Genomic DNA, 15,586 nt, shown 5'->3' on the forward strand with positions numbered 1-15,586 from the left:
AACAACTAGAGGCCTGGTGCACGGAATTCATGCGGGGGGGGGGGTGTTCCTCAGGCCAGCCTGCACCCTCTCCAATCTGGGACCGCTCAAGGGATGTCCAACTGCCCGTTTAGGCCCAATCCCGACATCCCTCTCACAATCCAGTAATGCTGGCTCCCAACCGTTCACCTGCCTGCCAGCCTGATCACCCCCTAACCACTCCCCTGCCAGCCGTATTGACACCTAATTGCTCCTCTGCTGGCCCGATTGCCCCTAACTGCCCTCCCCTGCCGGCCTGGTCACTCCCAACTGCCCTTCCCTGCCGAACTGGTCGCCCCCAACAGCCCTTCCCTGCTGGCCTGGTCACCCCCAACTTCCCTTCCCTGCAGGCCTGGTCACCCCCAACTTCCCTCCCTTGCAGGCCTGGTCACCCCCAACTGCCCTCCCCTACTGGCCCAGTCACCCCTAACTGCCCTTCCCTGCCAACCTGGTCCCCCACAACTGCCCTCCCCTGCAGGCCTGGTCACCCCAAACTGCCCTCCCCTGCTGGCCTGGTCACCTGCAACTGCCCTCCCCTGCTGGCCTGGTCACCTGCAACTGCCCTTCCCTGCTGGCCTTGTCCCCTGCAACTGCCCTCCCCTGCAAGCCTGGGTCCCCCCCCCCACAAACTGTCCTTCCTGCAGGCCTGGTCGCCCCCAACTGCCCTCCCCTGCTGTCTCGGTCATCCCTAACTGCCCTCCCCTGTAGGCCTGGTCACCCCCAACTGCCCTCCATTGCATGCCCGGTCACCCCTAACTGACCTCCCCTGCTGGCCTGATCCCCCCCCAACTGCCCTCCCCTGCCGGTCATCTTGTGGTGGCCATCTTGTGTCCACATGGGGGCAGCCATCTTTGACCACATGGGGTGGCCATCTTGTGTGCTGGAGTGATGGTCAATTTGCATATTACCTCTTTATTATATAGGATATGGCAATGTAGGTCTGGGAATCTGGGGCAGTGGGCCATGGGATCCCTATGTTTGTTCAACAATGGCTTGGCCAAGGCTATGTCATGGGGTCTCAGAACAGTGAATATCTCAACTATCTATTAGGTACAAGGTGACAGATGCAGTCAATTTCTTTAAATAGCACTGAAAATAGAGAGAAGAAATGACTCTCTATATTGAGCTGATAGAATCCACAAATATTACTATTTAAGATTAATTTTTAGTTTATAAACAGCCATTCTATCTGTTATTTTGCAGCATAACAGAAATAGGCACAATATGTAAAACATTAAACTTTTAAACCTTAGAAAATTTTAATAAATTTTAGGGGTCAAGTTAAATAATAATTCCCAATTAAATAATTCCAACTAATTCAACTCTATTCATTTAAAAAATATTTTATTTCAAAGGCTTTTAATTTACTGAGTATCAGAATTTAAGATTATTGAAAATCAAGGAGAATGAGTTAATTTAAAAACAATGACAAGTGGCCCTAACCGGTTTGGCTCAGTGGATAGAGCATCGGCCTGTGGACTGAAGGGTCCCAGGTTTGATTCTGGTCAGGGCATGTGCCTTAGTTGTGGGCACATCCCCAGTAGGAGGTGTGCAGGAGGCAGCTGATCGATGTTTCTCTCATCAATGTTTCTACCTCTCTATCCTTCTCCCTTCCTCTCTGTAAAAAATAAATAAAATAAATATATTTAAAAAAACCAAAACAATGACAAGTGACACTCAGGTAACATTGCATGTCAACTGCAATTGAAAAATATAATTTTTTAAAAAGCAAAGCAAGATAGGAATGTAAAATGGTATAGCCACTCTGGAAAACAATTTTTGAAGTTTCTTAAAAAACTATTTGTACCCTAGCTGGTTTGGCTCAGTGGATAGAGTGTTGGCCTGTGGACTGAAGGATCCCCCGGGTTCGATTCTGGTCAAGGGCACATGCCCAGGTTGCAGGCTCAATCCCCAGTAGGAGGCATGCAGGAGGCAGCCGATTAGTGATTCTCTCTCATCACTGATGTTTCCATCTCTCTCTCTCTCTCCCTTTCTCTCTAAAATCAATTTTAAAAATACACACACACACACACACACACACACCCACACACACACCTATCCTATCTAATAAAAGAGTAATATGCAAATTGACCATCACTCCAACGCACAAGATGGCTGCCCCCATGTGGTCAAAGATGGCCGCCCCCATGTGGTCTAAGATGGCTGCCCCTATGTGGACACAAGATGGCTGCCACAAGATGGCCAGCAGAGAAGGGCAGTTGGGAGGGACCAGGCCTGCAAGGGAGGGCAGATAGGGGAGACCAGGCCAGCAGAGGAGGACAGTTGGGGGCTACCAGGCCAGCAGGGGAGAGCAGATGGGAGCTACCAGGCTGGCAGGGGAGGGCAGTTGGGGGTGACCGGGCCAGCAGTGGAGGGCAGTTAGGGATGACTGGACCAGCAGGGAAGAGCATTTGGGGGGGACCATGCCTGCAGGGGAAGGCAGTTGGGAGGGACCCAGGCCTGCAGAGGAGGGCAGTTGGGGGTAACCAGGCCTGCAGGTGATGGCAGTTGGGGGGAACCAGGCCTGCAGGGGAGGGCAGTTGTGGTAGACCAAGCCTGCAGGGGAGTGCAGTTGGGGGGAACCAGGCCTATAGGGGCAGGTGGTTGGGGGGGACCAGGCCGGCAGGGGAGGACAGTTAGGGGCTACCAGGCTGGCAAGGGAGGGCAATTAGGGGCAATCGGGCTGGCAGAGGAGCAGTTAGGCGTTGATCAGGCTGTCAGGGGAGTGGTTAGGGGGTGATCAGGCTGGCAGGCAGAAGCAGTTAGGGGCAATCAGGCAGGCAGGCAGGCGAGTGGTTGGGAGCCAGCAGTCCTGTATTGTGAGAGGGATGTCCGACTGCCCGTTTAGGCCTGATGGGATCAAGCCTAAATGGGCAGTCAGACATCCCTCAAGGGGTCCCAGATTGGAGAGGGTGCAGGCTGGGCTGAGGGACACACACTCCCTCTCCCCCCCCCCACCCCGTGCACGAATTTCGTGCACTAGGCCTCTAGTATATATATAAAAGCACAAAGACCCTTATGGCAGAACGATCAGAATGACTGGTTGCTATGATGCACACTGACCACCAGAGGGCAGACGCTCAATGCAGGAGCTGCCCCCTGGTGGTTAGTGTGCTCCCATAGCCGGAGCACCACTCAGCCAGAAGCCGGGCTCACAGCTGGTGAGCACAGCAGCAGTGGCTGGAGCCTCTTCCACCTCCACAGCAGCGCTAAGGAATGGTGAGCCAAGCAGTAAGGAGGAGCAGGCAGGCAGTAAGGAGCAAGCAGGCAGGCGGTTAGGAGCGAGGGGTTCCCCATTGCGAGAGGGATCTCGCATTGCGAGAGGGCGCAGGCCAGGCTGAGGGCTCCACCCCCCTGCACAAATTTCATGCATTGGGCCTCTAGTATATATCTCCTAAACATGCAATTACCAGATGACCCAGAATTGCACTACTCGGTATTTATCTTAGAGAGATGAAGACTTACGTTCATGCAAAAATATGTACGTGATGGTTTATTCATAATAGCCCCAAACTGGAAGCAACCCACATAACCTTCAACAGGTGAATGGTTAAACAAACTGGCACATCCATACCATGGATACTACTCAGTAATAAAAAGGAATGAACTATTGATATGTGCGAATGTGCAGAGACTATGCTGAGTAAAAAAAGCCAATTCCAAATGGCTACATCATTCCATTTGTATAACATTCTTGAAATGTCAAAATTATAGAACAAATCAGTGGTTGCCAAGGGTTAAGAGGTGTTGGGAATAGGAGGAAAGTAAGTGCAGCTCTCGGAACAATAACAGGGGTCCTTGCAGTGATGAGAATGTATCTTGACTAATGTTGGTATCTTGGTTATACGACAATATACCATATCTTTGCAAAATGTTACCATAGGGGGAAACTGAGTAATTTTGGGGATCTCTATATATTATTTATTACAACTGCATGAGAATCTATGATTGTCTCAAAATCAAAAGTTTAAAAAAGTTTAAAAAGACAGAAAATTTTTGTTAGCTGCCTCTCAAGAGTACTGGACTTAGCCTCTCCTAAAGAGACAGAAAATGAGCATCTATCAATGATCTATACAACCAACACTCACCGAGAGATCACTGCTATCGACTCGCTGGAGGAGACAGCACTGAATGAGGAGCACTCTGAGTCTCCTGGCGGGGGGGAAGCAGAGAAGTTCTGAATGGGAAAGGCTGCTACACAAACTCAGCAAGCCTAGGCAGCTCTTCCTTGGACATCCTGGCTCAGCCTTCTTGCGGAGCCATGAGCATCACTCTGCTGCCTTGTACTGCCTTCCTTGAGCTCAACAGCAGCAGGGAGAAGGCAAGACTGGTGGGACAGCAGGACTAGAGAACAAAGTCCCTGAAAAGCCACTACCCACCGCCCTTGGACCCCCAAGGCGAATGAGTAATGCAGGTGACAAAGTGGATCTAAGACCTGGTACACAATTGTTAGCCCCCTTCCCAAGCGATAGTGACCAATTCCCAGTTGGAGGTGAGAGGGTCCCCTACTCACCCTCCTCCACTTCATTCCCATCATTGCTGCAGCAGTCTTCCAAACCATCTACCAGCTCTTCTTCTAAATCTTCAGCCTCAACCTGGTCTGGCTGGAGGTCAGTAGCTGAACTATAAGAAAGAACCATAGCCCAAGCCCAGCCAATTCCATAACAGAGGTCACAGTTAAGATTCTCATTCCTTCATCATCTTCCAGTGTTTGTCTCTTCCCTGGTCACCAATCTGCTATCTCTTGCCTGAATCTCACAGTTTATTTCCCTTGCTCTCAGAGCTTAGGTCTAGCCATAGTTCCTCAACCCTACACCCCCTATTCTGCAGAGGCACTATGTCTTCCATCTTCTTTGAAGTCCCTCTGAGCATATAAGTCCAAAACTCTGCATTCAAAACACCACCAATGAATGTCTGTTCATTGGCTTCAAAGTCCTTAGACCACTCTCTGGGAACTTAGAACAAGAAAAGCCTTGGTGAATCAAATTAGTAACAAGGAGCTAAGAGAAGAAACCAAGTACATGTATGCCCTAACTCTGAAATGGCTGTCACTCCAAGAATGATTGAGAACCTGATCTGGTTTGGAATTAAGTAGAAAAGTCACAGCCCCCAACTCGTGTGTTTGGAATTTTTATTTCTCCCTGGTTATAACCTAAAGCAGGGGTCAGCACACTCTTCCTCTAAAGGACCAGACAGTAAATATTTTCAGTTTTGTGATCCAGTCAGTCTGTCACAACTACTCAACCCTACCATAGCAACAGGAAAACAGCCATATAGTACAGTAGTAAATGAATGGTCGAGGCTGCATTTCAATAAAATTTTACAAAAGCAGACAGTGTGCGGGATTTAGCTTGGAAGCTGTAGCTTGCAGACCTTTGCCCTAAAGTGAAAACCATAATTCTAGAGCAGCTAAAAATTAAAACCAACCTTCAGAGACACAGGGCCAGTGTCAGCGAGTTTGGGTATATATAGTCTATTGCTCTAAATGAACCAAAAACTTCCTCCAACTTACCCAATATCCTTAGCAGGTGAGTCCAGCTCCCTGGCTTCTATAGGCTCCTCCTTCCCATGCTGGTCCAAATGGATAGAAGAGAGGTGGTTGGCCACATCTGCTAAGTCACAGGGCTGAGGGGGAGAAGGCAGCACTGGCGTCTTGTCTTCTGGTGGTGGGGAGTCGACTGCAGACCCACAGACAGGGCTATGGCTGAGCCCACTGGTGTGTGAGGCAAGGAGGTGAATGCTGATGCGTTTGGTACAAAAGACTGTATTGTCCAACTCCAAGGTGTCTGAGGCTCCAGGGAGGATCCTATTGTCTGCTGGGGCACCCTCCTGGGGGGACTGCTGCCCTACCACAGGAGGTTTCCACCGCCTGTTCCTGTTGAGGAGATCCCATTGCAAGCTTGGGTTCACAAAACAAGACTGTCCAAACTGGGAGCCTTGCCTCGGCTTCTCAAAGCCTCTTGCAGTCAACTGCCTCACAGCCTCAGTGAACGGAGCCTCCTTGGTCAGAGCCTGGGAAACAGGGTCGCCATTCAGGCCACAGGGATGTGGCTTTATCCTCATGACTAAGTTACTGTGGTTGTACTGGGGGGAGGCAACACTGGTGGTGGAAGTGTCTAAGGAGCTAGGGGTAGACAGGGTGCTATGGGCAAGGGCACCATGTACAACAATGCCATTGCTCTTGGGTACCTTGTGTTCAATAGGCTGGAATGCACAGTCTCCAGTGCCCCCTGAATGATGCCAGGACACAAGTTGGATTTTGGGTGAGGACAATGGCTTCAGGCCCTCTGTGGCCTGTGATAAAGGCACTTTAGTGCTATTTGGCCGCGTGAAGGAGTTATTCAGCATGGGCTTGTAGGAGGGTGAAGGGGACGAGTGTGGAGATGGGATCTTCCCTGAGATGGCAGAGGCCAGCCTCTTCCCTGAAGGGTTTTCCCCAGCTGCTCCCAGTGTGAGGTATGGATCTACGGATGAGGATGCCATGGGCTGGGCCATGGGGGAGACCGTGGAAGAAGTGGCCTGATTGGCAGTGAGTCTGACAAGGAGGCTCTTTTGGGGGACAGAAAAAGGTCTTTTTTCTGACGGGCTTGGACGTAAGCAGAAAGACTCCAGCTGCTGGTATGTTTTGTGTCTATGGTTGAAGCGGCGGTACAGCAGGGTACTGCTAAACAAGTCCGGGACAGAGGGCAGGTAACAGGTGTTGCTGTGGCGTGCAAGGGCAGCTGTGGTCCCAGAGCTACATGAAATGCTGGGACAAAAGAAATATGCTGGCTGGGTTGGGAAACCCAAGAGGTGTAGGTCCAATCCTGCTGAAAGGGTGCCCACGTGCTTCTCCAGCTTCCAGATTGTCTTCGCCTGCTGATGAACCTGAAGACCAGACTTTGCCCTCAGAGGATTTCTCAGATGGCACTTTGCCAGAGGGACCACTCTGTGAGAAGCTATTTCCCTGGCCAATACTGTAGTGTTCAGTTCCTGCTGAGGCCATGAGGGGCCCACATCATGGCAACATGGCCTCATGGCCTGGCTCAGGTAAGGTGCCACACATCTCCAGTAACAACAGCTGCATCCTTGAAGTCTGTCAGCCTGAAGGGGAGAGAAACAATTGGGAATGTTAGTCCCAAGAAGACAAATACAATGCTACAGTGGTCCTTGGGTAAACAAGAGTCCCACTTCAGTATTTCTTGGGTGATCAGTCTTGGTCGTCATTTGGGGCCATGAGAGAAGAACACTAGATTCCTAGAGTGTTTTCAAGTGGTCTTCCTGCTGCCCTCATGTGATCAAACCTGGCTACAGGTTTAGGACTGATAAAGTCCCAAGGACTGTGACTCTAAGGCTCTGCCAATTGAGAGCCTGCTCACATGCTTACTCAGAGAGTGCTATCCTCTCTCTCCGAAAAAAATCTTTCTGTCTCACCATTCACAACTTTACCTGAGTGTTTTCCTTCCTTCTTTCCCTCCTCTAACACCAGTGTGGCTAGGAATAAGGCAATTATGGGAGTGGCATAGAAACCAGCCAATATCTTCCTCCTCACCAACCAATTCTGAAAGGCCAAAGATCATTCAAGAAACATATTTTACATCTACTGTTCCCTGACCAACTCTAAGCAACCCCTGGTGTGGTCTGCTTTTCACGGGTAAGTGTGACAAGTTCAGATATGGGCAGAGGATTCCCCTTGCTGACCTCTGGAGTTCATTCTGGAGTTTAGACAGTAATTTCATCTCTTCAACAGTCTTGCCAACTGTACAGACTTCAATTCCATCCCATGTGTTGATGGGAAATAGAAGAAACAAAGTAGATAACAATATTTTTTTAAATATATTTTTTTACTGATTTCAGAGAGGAAGGGAGAGAGAGATAGAAATATCAATGATGAGAGAGAATCATGGATCGGCTGCCTTCTGCATGCCCGCTACTGGGGATCGATCCTGCAACCTGGGCATGTTGCTCTTGACCAGAATCAAACATGGGATCCTTCAGTCCATAGGCCAACACTTTATCCACTAAGCCAAACTGGCTAGGGCTAGATACCATTATTTTTTTACTTAAAATGACTTTATATCCAGCAGCCACAGTGGGACAGGAGAGTTTAGAGAGTAGAACACAGAGGCAAAAACAGGACAGAAGCTTTCTTTACTGCATATCCCGGGCTTCAGTTTGGGCTGATCTTTCAAAAACAACCAACCACTTATTACTTGTGAAGTTTTCCAAGAGTTTCCCGGGCACTACCACTACTCACAGCCATGCTGCATCAGCAGCTACCACCCCTTGGTGACTCACATTAAGCAGAGCTCTGCCGAATAGCAAATCCATTCAATGCTAAAACAACACAGCTGGAATGTTTGGGGAAAAGACAAGGGAGAAAGTACCATAACCCCCACTACCTAGTGGTGAGGTCAAATTAGAAAATTCACATAAAGCACAGTATGTAGTCCATGCTAAACATTCAAGGGCTGGTGGTTATCACACTCATTATTACTAACACCAAATGATCTGACCTCAGAAAACACATGGAGCAGGCAATAATTATTCCCCACAGAATTTCAGCATATAGTACAATACTCTTTTTTCCTAATATGTATTTTTATTGGTTTTAGAGAGAGGAAGGGAAAGGGAAAGAAACATAGATGAAAGAGAGAAACATCGATTGGCTGCCTTCCGCATGCACCCTGACAGGGGATTGAATCCCAAACCTGGGCATGGGCCCCAACCAGGAAATCAACTGGCTGTCGGGTGCACGGGACCATGCTCAACCAACTGAGCCACAGTGGCCAGGGCCAAGTAATACTCTTTTTTTTATAAAAAGACACAACTGTCTTGCCATTTGGGAACTTTTGTGATACTTGTTATATTACCACTAACTAGATTTTCAGCTACAATTGTAGTTTGGTGCTAAAAAGCAACTGAAAAGTGGGAAATAGGATAATTATATTGTCTCTAACTACCTCTCCACCAGATATTTGTTAATCACCAAGGGACACACCATGACTTTACAGCACAGAAACCTGGCAGATCCTACCTTAATCAAGTGGTCAAAATTATCATCATCAGAAATAGAACAAATTGACATTAAGTGTCTCATGATATGATGCACTGAGAACATATCATTGCTTCTCTGATTTCCTGCCAAAAATGCATATATTGAAGGCATGAGAAAGATCAGACAAGGCCAAATTGAAGGCCATTCTACAGAATAACTGGTCTGTACTTTTCAAATGTGTCAAGCTCATTAAAAAACAAGAAAGGCCAAGGAACTATTCAGATTAAAGGAGACTAAAAAGACATGACAACTGCCCTGGCGGGTGTGGGAGGGTCGTCCTGTGAACTGAAGGGTCTCAGGTTCGACTCCTGGTCAGGGTACATACCCAGATTGCAGGTTTGATCTGCAGTCCGGGTGCATGCAGGAGGCAACCGATCGATGTTTCTCTCTCACATCGATATTTCGCTCTCTCAAAAACAAAACAAAACAAAAAAAAACACCACACAAAAAAAAATAAACCTGTCCTCAGATGGGCACTAAAACAAACTAACAAAAAAACCAACCATGACAACTAAATACATGTAACCTGAAACAGATAAAGGACACTGACAAAACAACTGATAATATTTGAATATGGTAGATCTGATAAAAGCATTAGAGCATACCAGTGCCCCAGTGCACTGATTTGTGCACATTGAAAATAAATTAATTAGAAGGTGGCCGGCGGGGCTGGACTGGGCAAGATGGGCTGGAGAGGCCCTGGAGCCAACCTCCTGCGGTCCCTCCCCAGCCAGCCGCACCTGGTGCAGCACCGCGGCTCAAAGGGCATCTGCGGAGTGAGTGGGGTCCCTCTGGCAGGTGGGGGTCCCTTGGCCTGGCCTGTGGGGATCGGGCCTAAACCAGCTCTCCAACCTCCCTCCAGGGGTCCCAGATTGCGAGGGGCAGTTCTCGGGTGACGCACCCCAGAATTGGGCTCCCTCCTCTCTGGTTCCAGGATGTGTCACCCAAGAACTGCCACTGCCAAGTGACCACAGCTCGGCAGCTCCCGCATTGAGAGTCTTCCCCCTGGTGGTCAGTGCTCATCATACCTAACAGAGGATCAGACAGTCGCTTAAGGTTTTTTATATACAGACTAGAGGCCCAGTGCACGAAATTCTTGCACAGTGGGGGTGAGGGGTGCCTCAGCCCGGCCTGTGCCCTCTCGCAGTTCAGGACTCCTCAGGGGATGTCCGACTGCCAGCTTAGGTAAGGTACCACACATCCTGAGATGGCAGAGGCTAGCCTTTTTATTATACAGGATTCTCCAGACAGTGGCCATGGTGCTCTTGATAACAAGTAGCTTAAAGCCACTGGATGGCTCCAAAGCCTATGTAATCTGACTCCTGACTCTCTCTCTGACCTTATCAGCCACTGTTCCCCCTCACCAGGCAAGTTCCGGTACCCCTCACTTCTTACGGCCTGCCTGCTTGCTGCTCCTTACTGCTCGGCTCACTGTTCCTTAGTGCTACCACAGAGGCGGGAGAGGCTCCCACCATCGCCAAGCTGTGAGTCCAGCTTCTGGCTGAGCGGCACTCCCCCTGTGGGAGTGCACTGACCACCAGGGGGCAGCTCCTGGGTTGAACATCTGCCCCCTGGTGGTCAGTGCGCATAATAGCGACCAGTTGTTCTGGCAGTTGTTCTGCAGTTTGGTCAATTTGCATATTAGGGTTTTATTATATAGGATGGTATTACACCAATGTCAATTTCCTGATTTTGATCATCATACTATGGCAATGTAAGAGAGTATCATTGTTTTAGGAAATATTTAGGAACTGTCTAGGAAATATTCTGATGTAAAGGGGCATCATGTCTGGAAATTACTCTCAAACATTAAAAAAAAGTTCACAGTTCACATAAGAATGAATAATAAAGCAAGTGTGGAAAATATTAACATTTGATAACTCTGGGTAAAAGTAAATAGGGATTTTTTGTACTATTTACAACTTTTTGCAGGTCTGAAATAATTTCAAAATAAAAGAAGTTAAAAAAGAAAAATCTACTTCAACTTTTCTTTGAAATTAGACAGGCAAGAATGGATTTCACCAGTGAATGACTCAAGCCAATACAATAAAACTCACTCCTGGTTCCATTACCTGAAGCAGGCTTGACTGTGTGATCCACCTGAACTGAGGTCACATGCCTGATGAAGAGCCTCACCAAAATACAAGCCTTTTCAATGTAGCCACTGGAAGTGGCCACCTTAGCATGAACTAGCCACCCAGCACACTCCACTGTAATCTGCCAGTGAATTTGTAAACTATGGCGTAAGGGGAGTTTAAGGAGGAAGGCACACACTACACCTGGCGGATGAAGTTTAATAGCACTTTCTCTGGGCCCATCAACAGTGTGGGGGGAGTCTCCAATTTTTAGAAAAGAAGTGCTGTTTAAACCTGATTCTATGTGAAAACCTCACTACCCAACAAAACACAAGTCCTGTCTTGCCTTCAACTGAGAGAGCAGCTGCTGTCAGCACCAACCTGAAAAACAGGAACCTAGATGCTAAAATAAGGACTTTAGGGCTAGAGTCAAGAAAACAAGGGGACAGTGTGGGAAGCTCAAAGTTCTCTATGACTGCTGTTATTCAAGGAAAGAACACATTATCTTTTAATCTTCTTGAAATTAGATGGGAATGTCAGATTTTAGTAAAAAGTCATGCTAAGGGAAGTGGGGGGAGGACTAAAAAAATAGGAATGATCGCCAAGACCGGTTTGGCTCAGTGGATAGAGCGTCGGCCTGCAGACTCAAGGGTCCCAGGTTCGATTCCGGTCAAGGGCATGTGCCTTGGTTGTGGGTACATCCCCAGTGGGGGGTGTGCAAGAGGCAGCTGATCGATGTTTCTCTCTCATCGATGTTTCTAACTCTCTATCCCTCTCTCTTCCTCTCTGTAAAAAAAATCAATAAAATATATTTAAAAAGAAAAAAAAATAGGAATGATCAATCATATTCCTCATGTAATATTTTAGAGTCAATTAATCGTTTGGAGTCAGAGACAGGAAATAAGCTGTAATTGCACAAAGAAGACTTCAATAAAAAAATATATATATCCAGGCAGAACGGCCTAAGTCCCTGAGACAGGTGTTTATGCAACACAGAAACTCCCAACATGCCCCATGGTAATGACTTCACCCTAATCTCAGGAGATCTTCACTTCCACTCATTCAATCATCAAATCCTTCCAGCTTCAAATATATGTCCTTGAATCCATCTATTCTTCTTCATGTCCAGTTATTACTTTAATCCAAATTACTATAATCTCTCATCTGCAGGTTTCCCTACTTCTATTCTTGCCACTTCTTATAATCTACTAGAGGCCCAGTGCACGAAATTTGTGCACGGGTGCGGTCCCTAAGCCTGGCCAGTGATTGAAGCGTGAACGTCTGGTGTGGAAGGGCAGGTCCCAGCTGACCTTTGGGCCCTGGGCAGCACCCAGGCCCCCAGGTCCCTGCTCGCCCCCCTCTGCCTGAGTCATCAGGCCCCCGCCCGGCTCCCTCAGCACCTGGGAGCTGGGCGGCGACCCCACCCCCCACCACCGCCATGGTCGCCATCTGCAGGGTGGTCAGGGAGGCAATCGGGCCTCACTCGAACCCGCCTTGGCCTGACACTGCCTGCTCACCTGCTCAACCATCCCACTGCAGTCCCACTCTCGTCAGGGCCCATCAGGGCTGGCAGTGCCTCCATTGCCACCCACTGCCAGAGCCATGTTCTTCGCCGCCCCCCTGGTGGTCAGCACATGTCATAGCAAGCGGTCAAACTCCCAGTGGAGGGACAATTTGCATATTAGGCTTTTATTATACAGGATTCTCCAGACAGTGGCCATGGTGCTCTTGATAAAAAGTAGCTTAAAGCCATTGGATGGCTCCAAGGCCTATGTAATCTGACTCCTGACTCTCCCTCTGACCTTATCAGCCACTTTTCCCCCTTACCAGGCAAGTTCCTAGGGTCTTTGTTGTTTCCTCTACAACACTGCTACACTCCTAATTATTCCCTATCACATTACCTTGTTCTCATCTGTTTCATTTTTCCATTATCTAAAATTATTATATATTAACACTACCTTATAACTGCTTAAAGAAACAATGGAAGGATAAACAGAAACTGATTTTTTAAAAACAGGTTACCAATGGAGTATGAGACTTCTCTATGTATACCTTGTGCTATCATTTTAAGTTCTGAGCTATATAAATGAATCACCTAGTCAAAAACCTTATTAATTTTATTTTAAAATGAAAACTTTAATTATTTAAACATTCCTTTGCTATTTGTCTTCTTCTCTTTCACAATGAACGTTCTATTGTTCGCACAGCATATGCCCAGCCCTGAAAATGTAATCAGGGTTCCTTAAATATTTGCTGAATAAACAAATGTGTCTACAATAGGTATGACCAGCAAAGCCACAAGATGGAACTCTTTTTTTTTTTTTTAATTACTTTATTGATTAAGGTATCACATATTTGTCCTCAACCCCCTCCCCCCGTTACAAGATGGAACTCTTCAGATTAAACAGGTATGTGGCTCCTCTCCTACCATATCTCCTGTTGCTACTTTATTCACTGTTCTTGGGATCTGCAGTTTCCTTTTCCTCCTCCAACTCTGCCACAGCCACCCCCAACACCTTCAATAATAGCTATTCCTCCTGCTGAGGCTCCCTCCAAATTTTTCCACAGTGTCTCTCTTTTATCCTCTCCCACATCAAACCAATCTGCTCCCACAATTTCAACTATTATCTTCAGGAAAAGTCACTTTTCAGACCTGACCTCTCTCAAGCTTCATGTTCTCATCATCAGCTATCTGCCCCACCTTCTCCACGTCCATGTCCAACCATTTCAATCCAGCCTGTCAAATTAGCTCTGTACCTTGACTTACCTAATTTCTTTCAGTGGAACCTTCTTTCTCTCAGTCACCTAAGAGGACAACTTAAGTCACTTCTGCCTTCTTCCTCTGCCAAACCAGACACAAAACTTATGGGATTCTTTCGTCATAACATGCTTCCCCTTTCATTTCCACCACCACCCACCACCTGGACTATCACAACAGCATACAGACTGAACTGAAATCTGTATCTCTAGGGCCTGTCCTTTTAACGCCATCCTGTGCTGGTCTTAACACTCAACTCCTAGAATAAACCTTCCAAAGCTGTCTGCAGGCCTTTACTAAGCCTCTTCCTTTTGAATCTTTATATTTTACTCACCGTTTTTTACAGGCCAGCTCAAGCCCCTCTCCTTGAATATCTGTGTATTTATTCCTCTAATTTGACACTTTGCAAAGGTTATCTTTTACCACTGTTTGTTCTCTTTTCATATATATAGATATGCCTCATAAACTCCATGAAGGTTTTTTTAGGGAAGCCCTGTGTATCTCTAACAGACAAATGCAGAACTAATCTGCTAGAAGGGGAAGATCACTGCCCTAGCTTGGCTTCCTCCTCAGCAATGCTGCCCAACTCTCCTCTCACAACTTCATGGAGGTACTAAGACTCCCTAAAATAAAGTTTAAAAAACAATTCACTTGGGAGTGATGGATATGCTCCATGTCAATTATACTTCCACAAAGCTGTTAAAAGTTTGACTAAAGGGACAAGAAAGGAGGGTAAAGAACTACAGAGCATTCTAAAGATGAATAAAATGGCCTCAAACATCCCTTTCTTTGTATTTGAATGGCTGGCTCAGCCCAATCCATAACCTCTCAGCCCTCCACCAAGTGCAGGACTGTCACAGTAGAATCCTGACAGACTTCCTTGGCTTCAGCCTCTCCCCCTCTAAAGTATCCAGTCTCAGGAATCTCAACATCCTGCTTTGTCATCTTTATACTGCATTCAGAGACTGCCTATCTCTTTCTGCCTTCCACTCTTTGTGGAGTAATTCTGCCTCAGAGTTTCTCTTTAAGTAAGAGTGAATGATGAGCAGCCTAGGCTTAAAAAATCTATGGTTGCTGTCTCAGATCACCAAGTCTCCAGGGACCAGGCCCAGACCAACTTGGACAAGGTATCTATTTCTACAGAAAGCAATTATTCATTACCCACTGATTGAATCACTCTCCTCTATTACAGGAGGGTGTGTGACTCTTGGGATCTGCAGTTTCCTTTTCCTCCTCCATCTAAGTGTTTCCTCGGTCAATAGGGGAACTCAGGACATCAGAAATGGTTCCGAGTCTATAATTCAAAGGATCTCTGATGAGATTACTTTAATTGCTCAGTAGTTATGCTACAAGATAGAATTGACTTATGCAGAACCAGATAAAATGGTACAGGAACCAGATTCATTTTATCTTATGAGATAAATCCCAAGCTATGTCTCCCTAAAGAAAGTTGGAGGAACAATGAACTTACTATTACTATTATTATTTTTTTTTTTAGCAATGAACTTCTTAAAGGAAGGCCACTATCCCAGCCCTAATGAGAAGGGAAGATCAGTACCATAAGTTGAGACAGGTAGCTCTACAGAACACAGTTCAGCACTGCAAAAGGAGTTGGCAAAACTGAGGGAAAGGCCCTGGTCAGGTAGCTCAGTTGGTTAGAGTGTTGTCCTGATATTCCAAGGTTGTGGGTTCAATCAC

The 15,586-nt window shown here is 47.0% G+C and overlaps 1 protein-coding gene across 1 annotated transcript in view; it reads right to left on the minus strand.

Moving 5' to 3' along the window:
• TTLL4 (tubulin tyrosine ligase like 4) overlaps positions 1–15,586 on the minus strand; it is a 31,031-nt gene that overhangs the window by 10,580 nt on the left and 4,865 nt on the right. The window contains 4 exon segments of the mRNA XM_028150965.2: positions 4,107–4,170; positions 4,532–4,641; positions 5,531–6,888; positions 6,890–7,101. Coding sequence (XP_028006766.2) covers positions 4,107–4,170; positions 4,532–4,641; positions 5,531–6,888; positions 6,890–7,003 — 1,646 coding nt within the window. The 5' untranslated portion in view covers positions 7,004–7,101.

The sequence above is a fragment of the Eptesicus fuscus genome, chromosome 11 (assembly GCF_027574615.1).
Source record: "Eptesicus fuscus isolate TK198812 chromosome 11, DD_ASM_mEF_20220401, whole genome shotgun sequence".
Classification (NCBI taxonomy): Eukaryota; Metazoa; Chordata; class Mammalia; order Chiroptera; family Vespertilionidae; genus Eptesicus; species Eptesicus fuscus.